At 36.2% G+C, this 11314-nt stretch overlaps 1 protein-coding gene across 1 annotated transcript; it reads left to right on the forward strand.

Annotated features, from left to right (window-relative positions):
- Positions 1–206: 206 nt before the first annotated feature.
- Gpr65 (G protein-coupled receptor 65) lies at positions 207–8436 on the forward strand. The gene is made up of 2 exons (XM_008846128.3): positions 207–266; positions 5114–8436. The coding sequence occupies exon 2, from the start codon at positions 5526–5528 to the stop codon at positions 6534–6536; it is 1011 nt and encodes a 336-aa protein (XP_008844350.1). The 5' UTR covers positions 207–266; positions 5114–5525; the 3' UTR covers positions 6537–8436.
- The last annotated feature ends 2878 nt before the right edge of the window (positions 8437–11314 follow it).

Here is an 11314-nt window from a genome sequence, read left to right on the forward strand (position 1 = left end):
CATTTATAATTAAGATATAACAAAACTGAATTTTAGTAAATAAAAATTACACTACAATAAATGACCCAAACATCATTTAAAGTACTTAAGTGGCTTCTTTGTTTGAACTTAGATAACATAAGCCTTCTCATTAAAATTCTGCTTCTTCATTGGCTAATGACAAAATAAGAGTGCAATTTCCTGTCCCCACAACAGTGCTGGTTTCTCTTCTTGATACAGACAGATGTGCCAGTCTCAGTCAAGAAAAGCATCACTCCAGAAACAGGGTAAGTATGAGATTTAAAACTAGAATAAGATTTTAAAGTAGATAGCACAGTTGAACATAATCATCAGCAGTGTTTGTAAGAATTTATCTGGTTTGGGCTATGTAAATATAAAAAGACCAAGCTTTGTAAGAGAGAAAGCAGAATGAGGAAGACACATGGTTTCCTCTCCTTTGAGCAGCAGTGAGGGTAAGCCAAAACTCAAAATTTGAACTAGGTAGGTAAAGATATGGATATGAAAAAGGAGGATTCGTGTGTTCTGTTTTCTTTACAGAAAACAGCCTATGGCAAACTGCATGGTTTAGGAAGAATCTCTGTCATTTCTCAGCTGTAGAACTGCCTGCACTGTTTCCTCATCCATACAGGGGTTTAGTAATACTTTTCATAATCACCAGAAATCATGAGTAATTAAGAAATTGTGTTTCTGGCACCAATAAGCATCAGTTATAACTGTTTAGTAATGAGTGACTATCACTGTCTGAGACATGAAGACTCTTAATAAGTAGCCAGTAAACTTAGAAACGAAAACAAGCATTTCTTATAATACTGTAGAAGTTTCCTTTTGGCTATTGTCATCAAGTATTTGTGTTATTGTTGGAATTGGTGCAGAATACTTCAGTTTACTATAGATCGTCCTTTTTTGGCATTTGATGGAATAAAACTTAAATCATATCTTCAGTGCTGGCACTAAAAACAAAGTTCTTAAAATCTGTTTAGGGCAGCCAAAATAACACTTAGAAAGATGTGTGAACAAGAGGTTTTATGTACTCCATTAAGCTTTTAGATGCACGCTCATTAAATTAATAAGTATCATCTGCAACAGTTAGTGTGCGTGTGCCTTGGCTCCTCTGTGATACCCTTGCCAGATGGTCATGCATGACCTCCTTTTAGGAAATGTATCAGAGAGTAGAAAGGAGAGCACTACACTACCAATGTTAACATATGGTGAGGGCTTACCACGTGCTAGATTCTTGGCGTCACAGGTCACATTGAACATTGATAGCAACACTGCTGTGGATACTACTAACATGCAAGGAATCACCAATCCCCAGGGGCCTTTGAAAGTCTGTAAAAGGACAACCATGAGCTTAGGCTCCTTCTGATGCCCAACAGACATGCAATGTCTGCCTCATCAAGCCATTCTGCCTCATGGTTGCTCTCAGCAAAGGAAAAAAAAAAAAAAAAACGCTTTTACAGCTAGGGAAGTTCATTCCAATGAGAACTCTAAAGCCTCCCTAAGATTGTGTACTCTGTCACATTTTTTATAGAGAAAAGTGCGTATTTATTCAGTATCACTGACAAAAGAGGAAGAGGCACACCCTGTCCGCCCCCATTCTTGGTCTCAAGGGAAGAGACTTTTTATAGTTCAGGTGTTTTCCCTCAGAGACAAAGTTTACTAGAGCATATGATGACATTCACGGGAGCCCCGTCTTCTGCAGCTTGATGATATATTGGTACCATTTTTCTTTATATATTTATAGCCTTTAGAGGGTTCTTCAAGAATTTGGGAGTAAATTTTCTCCGTGGTAGTTACCTGGAATGTCTAAATTTTGCTCTGGTTCTTGCAATTTAGTTCCATTAGACATATAATTATAAAATGATATATGAAGTTTTCTTAGTAATATAGAAACATAATGTTCTGTCTTCTTGTTTCAGTTGTTTTCAGTATGCCTTTTGTCAGTGTAAAAACATCCTTTGCTGGGAGTCCATCTTTCGTCTCTGGCTCTTTTTTTCTTAGTTTTTGGTCACTGCAGTTTGATAGTAATGTGTCTCAGCACTGCTTTTTCACTTTTGTCCATCTGAGACTGGCTAGGCTTCCTAAGTCAGGGAACTTCATGCCCTTCTTCAGCATTACAAATCAGTCAACCATCCTGTTGTGAACATTGCCCTTACTGGTCTCCCTTTTCTTCTTTATGGAACTCCAGTTAGACATATACAGACCTTTTCAATTTATTCTCCACACCCCCTTGGTATTTTCCCATCTCATTAACACTGATGCATGGATCATTGTGTTGATTTCTTTATTTATATACTAATTTTCTCTTCTGAAGAATTTTTACTGGTACTTTTTTATTTCTAGAAATAAAAAATATTCTATTTTTTACAAAATATGTCTGGTCATATTTTATGTTTCTCTCTCTCCCGTTTCTTACTTCTCTCTCTTTCTTATTCATCCTTCCTCCCCTTTTTCCTTTTTTGAGACAGGGCTTCACTCTATGGCCCAGGCTGACAGCAAACACGGTGCTCCTCCTGTTACAGCATCCCTCTCCTAGGATCTCAGGAGTGAGCCCCCACTCCTGGCTTCTGTGCTTTCCTTCTCTTCATCTGTGTGTTCTAATTCCATCTTTTATTTCCTTAAACTGATTAAATACACTTGTTTTATGTTATATGTGGACTTATTTTGTCTAAAGCTTTTGTACACCCACTTCCCTTCCTCCTGTATATGTGCCCTTATGTGTGCGTGTTTTAATGAGGTCATGTTTGTCAGAACTTTATCTGTGGAATTCTTTGAAGCCTAGGTTGAGGGAGACTTCTTCAGGGAAAACTTGTGTTTTCTTCATCCTTAAAACTTAATTATTTTTCATTTAGTAAACTTTTATTTGGGGTGAATTTATTTCCAGAATCATTTAAAGTATTTTTCGTTTATTGTATTGTTTTTTCTGAATTGAATTTTATATAAGAAAGAAGTAAATCATATTTCTTAGAGAGGTATACAGCTCCATCTTCATGTCAAACATGTTTGTCAAGGTACTTTTTATACCCTCTTACATACGCTTTTGATTCCACTGTTTAACCTTTTACTTACATCATATTTGTTCAGATAAACACACATATCCAAAATATACAGCTGGATCAATTTTTAAAAACTAAATATATTCATACAAAGTATGTAGCTTGAGAAATTTTTACAAACTGGACATGCTCAGTCAATCAATATTCATATCATGAAACGGAACACTACCAGATTCTCAGAAGTCCCCCATCACCCTCTTTCGGCATTGTCTAACCCTTCCAAAGGTAATCACTCACTGATTCTTAATAGCATAGATTAACTTTGCTTAGCTTTTATCAGGTAATGCATACTATTTTGTGCTGGTCTTGTCTGTCATCATTGTATTAGTAAGTTTCATCTCTATTATTATGTGTAGGATAAAATGAAAATATTTTCATTGACATATACATTTCAATTATGTTAATATATCAACTATGTTATCTAGTCTGCTAGTGGGTATTCTAGTTGGTGAATATTAGAAACAGTGTTACTGTAGACACTCTGATTTTAATCCATACTGTTTAATAAACGTGTGTGTGTGTTATTAAACATAATTAGCAGTGGAATTGCTGAATCACATGGTATGCATATGTTTTCCAGCCAACAGTATAGATGAGTCAAGCATTCTACATCATCACCAACACTTGGTATTTTCTGTCTTCATTCTATTCTGGTGGGAGTGTTACTGAAATCCCATTGAGGTTTCAGTTTCTATCTCCCTGATGACTAGTGAAACTGAGCATATAGGGTGCATGAATCAAATTAACAGCGCAGACTCAGATCTTTTTCAAGTAAGGACCTGCTGGGAAGATTTTTTTTCTTGTAACTCCTCACATAAGCCACACTAAAGAAGATAATTCACCAGGTTTCCTTTGCTGTCTCTAAATGTCTGTGGCACTTGTTAGTTTCTCTTCTTCTCTGGTTTGCCCTTTCCCAGAGAAAGAGGCTCCTAGATTCTAGTGTGTATAGGACAGTAGAGGATCCCTTTCTGCTTGTATGGGTGCAAGTTTTGTGCCTAGTTTCTCTGATCCAGAGGTCTGAATTGTCCCTTCTACCCACACATACCTCCAGACTATCCACAGCTTTCTCGCTCTTTCCTGTTCTCAACTCCCACTTTCTTTTCTTCTATCACAAATATCCTCATTCCTTGTGATAGCAGATCCTCCTGTGGTTAAGACTCATCTATACTTGGAAGGGAATGGCTCTAATGGCCAGCATACTGTCCCCATAAGCTTTCTGTAGAGGTCCTACCAAGTGAATCATCCAAACCACCACAAGGCTCCACTAACAAAGGAATTAGAAGCATTCCCGTACTCTGGGATGAAGAAAAGGATGGACCCCTTATTCCCAAATTACTCTATGATATCATAACTTTAAAAAGGAGTGACTATTATAACCAACCAGACCTAATGATGGAAGTTAGCAACCACAAGATTTTAACAGAATTGAGATAGTTCTGTCTTCTTTCTTAAAATCAAGAGAGGCGAGTGAGTGATACGCAAGTAACAAAAAGACAGATAGAAGAGGGAAGTTTGCTTAGTTGTGCATTAAGATTTAACAAACCACTATTTTAAATTCAACTTTATCATATTTATCGTGAAAATACTTTCTCATCCAATAAGCTGGTTTTAAGTGCCTTATACTAGGATTATATGTTAAAACAATATTTATAAATTATATAACTTATAGTTTACTAACACTCAGAAGCATTTACTTAATCCTACACACCAACAAAATAAAAAGTATTTACTGATCATATCCAAATAATTGAGTTTTCTATCTCTAGACTTTAAAATGGCTTTAATGGTTAAAAAAATCTTTGGTTATGGTTGTCAGTTATGTCTGGTGAGAAATATAATTCTTTGTAATCTAGCATCATTTAGTCAAATCTTGTTTGAATTAGGCAAAATATTTCAGCTTGATTTTGTTTGCTAAAATTGATTGATTTTTTTCATTTAAACATTTTCAGTTAATTTAAAGCATTTTGATATTTTCAATAAATGAAAAACACTGCTTCAAAATCATGATTTAATAAGGTTATTTACCTTGTAACTATCTAATCTGTTTTATATTTTAGTTCATCTTTCCTACAGAATCAAGCACTGTTTAAAAAGAATGTCAGTGTCTGAGAAAATAGAGACTTATATATTTGTGTTTTTACCAATCTGCAACCTTCAGTGAAATTCATGGAAAAAGAGTTCAGCACTTTCTGGAAGCTAAACACTCTGTAATAACGACTGTACAGACTTCTGTTCATTAAATTCAGCTGATGACTTTAGGTAACCTCAAGGAATCTAGTGATTAATAGTCTATATGAAAAACTGATCTATACTATCTTCTAAATTCATTGATGAATTGATGAGAACTTTAGAAACCAAAGATATTTTTTAAATCCTAGTAAAAAAGAGAACTTAATGTTGAAAGACTGTGAGGCAAGGCTTCTTTTCCTGTTTGCCTCCTAAGAACTAATGTAATTGCCACCATAAAAAATGACAATGAACAGCACATGTATCGAAGAACAGCATGACCTTGACCACTATTTGTTCCCAGTGGTTTACATATTTGTTTTTATAGTCAGTGTCCCAGCCAATATTGGATCTTTATGTGTATCCTTTCTGCAAGCAAAGAAGGAAAACGAACTAGGGATTTACCTCTTCAGTTTGTCACTGTCAGACTTGCTGTATGCACTGACTCTGCCTCTCTGGATTAATTACACTTGGAATAAAGACAACTGGACTTTCTCTTCTGCTTTGTGCAAAGGAAGTGCTTTCTTCACGTACATGAACTTTTATAGCAGCACAGCGTTCCTGACCTGCATTGCCTTTGATCGGTATTTAGCAGTTGTCTATCCTTTGAAGTTTTCTTTTCTAAGAACAAGAAGATTTGCATTCACAACCAGCCTGTCTATCTGGATATTGGAATCCATCTTTAATGCTGTCATTTTGTGGGAAGATGAGACAGCTGTTGAATACTGTGATGTTGAGAAGTCTAATTTTACTCTATGTTATGACAAATACCCTCTAGAGAAGTGGCAAATAAACCTCAACTTGTTTAGAACTTGTACAGGCTATGCACTGCCTTTGGTCACCATCATGATTTGCAACCATAAAGTCTACCAAGCTGTGCGGCACAATCAAGCCACAGAAAACAGTGAAAAGATAAGAATCATAAAGTTGCTTGTTGGCATCACGTTGACTTTCGTGCTGTGCTTTACCCCCTTCCATGTGATGGTTCTAATCCGCTGCATTCTAGAGCGTGATGTGAATGTCACTAAGTCTGGAGAGAAAGCATTTACAATGTACAGAATCACAGTGGCACTGACAAGTTTAAACTGTGTTGCTGACCCAATTCTGTACTGTTTTGTAACTGAAACAGGGAGATCTGATATGTGGAATATATTTAAATTGTGTGCTGGGAAGTGCAATAGGTCACAAAGACAAAAGCAAGACATATTTTCTGTGTCCACCAGAGATACTATAGAATTAGAGCTTATGGAATAGATTAAAGAATGGAGAGAGGTTAAGATGAATAATATTACATAATCAAAATTACATTTTGGAAAGGAAATATAGCATGGGAGGATCAACTGTTCCCGCCCAGTGGAAATATTTTAAAGATACATTGTACAACTGCTACCCTGTCTTTTATTAAATAGAATTTTAATATTGTCTAATAAGTTGGGATCACAGTTGTGAATGGCAGTTCTTTTTATATCTGTGCTATAATCCCTCACAGGCCTATAGACTGCTAACCTTTAAATGAACAACATTCAATCTGATGGTTATGATTTTTAGTGCTCTATTCACCAGTTCTCCCATCTCTATGAACCTGTCTCCAACAATCCTAGCTACTAAGTAATACTTCTAATTTCATTCATTAACAAATATTGAAGCCATTCCATACACTGAATTTTTCCATTAAGTACAGGGGTTGTGGAAAAAATATTCTCATGAAGCTTCATGAAGTTCATATCCTTCTGGAAACTTAGTTCCAAGCTTATACATAAAGTAAAAGGAAATGGGCTCTGAGTTTTGTTTAAATTCCTTTAAATGTATAGCTGAATGCTTGATAATTGAAATGCTCAGATATTTAAATCCAGACAGAGATATTTATAGGAAATCTTACACTCATAGACTTCCTTTTGGCATTATGTATGTAAAGAGTCTTGATATAATGTATTGTTGCAAATCTTCATTACGGAATTTACTCTACCTCACTTTAGGTAGGCACGGGTAAGCATTTCTCCAAACCAAAGAATTGTTAAAGAGTTTTCTACCCTACTTTTCCCTTTACTCCTCCCTCTCTCTGTCTTATCCATTCTTTCCCCTTACACAAAACAATCAGATAGCAAGTGTCTTGATACCATTTTAGACACTTATATTAGAAAATAAAATCTTGATAATCACCAGGAGGATTGATACCCTTTTGAAAGAATGTGTGAATAAATGACAGTAGGCTTTTCTTAACCTTCCGTGATGAAGTGTGCACAGAATAGAAGGCCATCTTGCATTGGAGCCACATGTTCAAGCTCTGTTCATTGCCATTTTTCTGGTCAAAATGCTTCCAGGGTATTAAAACCTTCTGTCTGCACTCTGAAACACACACATGCTTCAAGACTAAAGACAATATTAAAATGAAGAGTAATTAAAATGGTTTTGACTGCTTGATTAATTACTGACAAACTTTTGGTAGCCTGTAAGAATGCATTTAAAGGTAAAATATCCAGAAATAATTTTGCCCACCAAAGAAAACTCAGATGTAGATTAAGAGTGATGTCAGGCTCACACAGAGCCAAACCCTAAACCCAAGAATCCTGAGCTCCCTCCAGACTTGATTTCTTTTTTATGGTATTTAAAAAATAATTTTACCATTTCTTTATGCATCATGCTGGGCTATAGGTATAGCTGTTAAGTTAGGTCAAGAAAGAAGGGGACCTGAAAGTTATTTCACAAATTTATGCTTCTAGGTTGAACAGAATCAATGTTGGAGAGTTAACCATTGAAATAAAAAAAAAATGGTTTCTAAGTTCTTCATTAAGATTTCACATTAAACCAAAATCTATGAGGGAGAAGAGCTCCTAGATGTCATTACCTTGCACTTTGTTGGAAAAATATCTAGAATGTCAATTCCTTCTCTTACTAGTTGTTTGGAAAAAAGCAATGATTTCTCCAAAGCTTGCTTTCTATAAAATGCAGAAAAATAGCAGCACCCACTTTTAACAAGTAGACAGGAAAACACTGTGTACTGTTGTGAGCTGTCTAAATTTTTAGTAGTAGTAGTTATTATCATCCTTATCAGGATTATGGACCTCTACAGCAATGTGAACTTGTAGGCTCTGGCTTCAGGATGCTGTTGCTGTAGTTATATACTCCTGATGGTTAAACACATGCATTAAGACAATTCAAGGTCCCTTGTGTTTCCAGGTTCTGTGGGGGCATTCTCTGTAGTGCCTACCTAGGCATTCCACTATCCTGAGGACATCAACATACAAGTAAATCTCCATTTTAACTTATTTATATATGTAACTTTTAATTTTTTATTCAAAATATTATTTATTTATTTATTTATTTATTTTTAGGATATGAGTGTTTTGCCTGCATATATGTAAGTGCATCTGTGTCAAGCAATACCCACAGAGGCCAGAAGAGAGCATCAGATCCCACAGATCTGAAACTGGCTAATTGATTGTTAGCCACCCCGTGGGTGCTAGGAACTGAACCAGGGTCCTCTGGAAAAGCAGCCAGTTTTCATAATGGCTGAGCCATCTCGCCAGCCCCAGAATGATATATTTTTTTATTTAACATGCTCAAACACACATTTTTTAAAAATAGCCATAATGGAGACTACATAAAGACTTTAAAAATCTCCAATTTCCCCACCTTGTTCAGGGAATGTTTACGAATGAGGGGAAATATAAAAGATATCAAAAATTAACTCTTCATTTGGTCCAAATTATAACATTATCTTCCTAGGAACATCTGTAGCAAATTTGTTTATCCAAAGTGATTTATTTCTTCTCTTTTAAGCTAAAGTAACAGAGGTCTTTCCAGGACATTGGGTGCCTATCCTTTATAGTAATGATTAAATAAACAACTACTTACCAGTTGCCTCTGTTGACTTTGTTAGCCTGATTTATTTATTTTTAGTTAGTCAGATTTGATATCAAAATAGAATCTGTGAAGTGGGGAACATAGGCATCCCTTTCTACCATACCTTTATGTTGCTGGGTGTGTCTTTTCCCCCAATACCATAGTCCTCATTCTGTTATCTCCCCTTGGGGCCCTGCTTTTTCTTGGCTAACCCCATCCCAGGGTTGCTATGGAAACACAGTTGCTGCTGTAGCACTGTTGACCCAAGAAGACTTTTGCGATGAGTGATCATAGGCTTTTCTGTAGATTGACCCTGCCCTGAAACCAAAAATTTTCCTCAGACACAAGAACATGAATTCATTGACACAAACAACTTGTCCCATCTCATTAAAACAAGGTGGAAAAAAGCCCCCAAATGCCTATACCCTTTTTAGCAAGCATTTGTTCTGCTTTGTACAATGTTTAATATCAACTCCAAAATACCTGTTATTGCTTTAAAGTCTAAGTAGTGCACCCTCTGGGTGTTTTATTTTCTTGATTACCGAATCAGCTGCTGGGGAAAAAATAAGATTCTCTTTCCTGTTTCCTAAAAGCGGCTAAGGGAACTGTGATAAAAAAAAAAAACAACAACAACAACAAAAAAACACCTTCTATCTGCATTCCTTGTTGTGCTACTCTAGAAAATTTTGTTCCGTGTGAGTTTTTATTTATACTTACTAGGAAGACATCTCTAAAAGTGGACAATATTTCATGTATAAGAAAACAGGATATGTTTTCAAAGTATTTTTTCTTCCTAGCATAAACACTTGATTCAATTCGAGTAAAGAAAAGGGATTTGGGCACTGTTACTTCTTTAAGCCTTCCTCACGGATTAAAGGAGCACTCTGAGATGAGCTTTGTGATGTTAGCTGTTAGCTGAATGCAGCTGATTTGAAGGGACAGCCGAGAATGACAAAAGCAGACCAGATGTGAGGTGCGGTGGGAACAAGTGGAAGTTAGGGTTTGATTTTTAGCCTTCATAAATCTTATTCTTACTACATCATTTGTTGATGGGAAAACAAAAACCATGCTGAGGCCCTGCTTGTGACCACTAGGGGTCGATAATATTCCATCATTGATCTTCCACAGTTCACTGCTCATCACTATTCATCAAGAACCAAGCCTGGCCGAGGGTGATATTTTCTTACCCAAGAAACAACAAAATACCCCGAGAACTGAAAATGAGAGGGGAAAAAAAAATGTCATTATTCCCCTGCTCTCTAAAAAGCTCAGCAATCAACTTCAGATGTTTCCATTTGTTTGGCACTACAAATGTCATTCCAGATATGTTTGTTCCAAGCTGGTTAAAATTGTGAGTTCCACATGTAAGAGCACAAAGGCTCAATTCTGTAACATCTGTAAGATTGTGAGAATAGCTACCTTCATATAAATAAAAATGTGAGACATTTAAGTTATAATCTTTTCATTTTTATCCACTATCATGAAATTACTATCTGTAAAAGTCAAGATGTAAATTGCTGTATGTATGGCTTTTATTTTTGTTTTTTTATTTATTATTGTTAGATCACAGCACACACAAAAAGTACATCTGTTATTTTGATTACTTAAATCCATTCTCCCCCTCAAAGAAGAGCAATGCCATCATGTTCAATTTAACAGTATTTGCATATAATAGCCTGTAATCTGTTTTTCTTTTGCTTACAATTTTCTGAGGCCCTTCATAAAACACCAACATATATTTACACATTAAAAAATAGGTTACAATTCCTCAAATGATGTTGTAATTAGATATTCAAAAACAAAAACAGGGGCTGGAGAGATGGCTCAGAATTTAACAGCCCTTCCTGTGAAACCATGAGGACCTGCCTTAAGATCCCAGCACCCATGTAACAAGCCAGATGTGGCTTCACCTGTGCCTGAAACCCTACTGCTGTGGGCATCAGAAACAGGAGGACTGGGGCTTACTGGATACCTAGTTGAAAAACGGGATAATGATAGACACCCAACACCTTGGCACACACACCCACATGCACACATACAAGCAAACTACATGTACATTGCAATATAAGAATGAGCTAGAGAAGCCTCCATATTGTTCAGTGCCAGATTCTGAATAAAAATATAAATTTGGGGGCTGGAGAGATGGCTCAGTGGGTAACAGCACTGGGTGCTCTTGCAGAGGACCTGGG

The sequence above is a fragment of the Nannospalax galili genome, unplaced genomic scaffold, assembly GCF_000622305.1.
Source record: "Nannospalax galili isolate Female #2095 unplaced genomic scaffold, S.galili_v1.0 scaffold402, whole genome shotgun sequence".
NCBI classification, from domain to species: domain Eukaryota; kingdom Metazoa; phylum Chordata; class Mammalia; order Rodentia; family Spalacidae; genus Nannospalax; species Nannospalax galili.

Coding starts and splice junctions, on each gene's coding strand:
- Gpr65 (XM_008846128.3), top strand. CDS start 5,526: ATGACAATGAACAGCACATGTATCGAAGAACAGCATGACCTTGACCAC.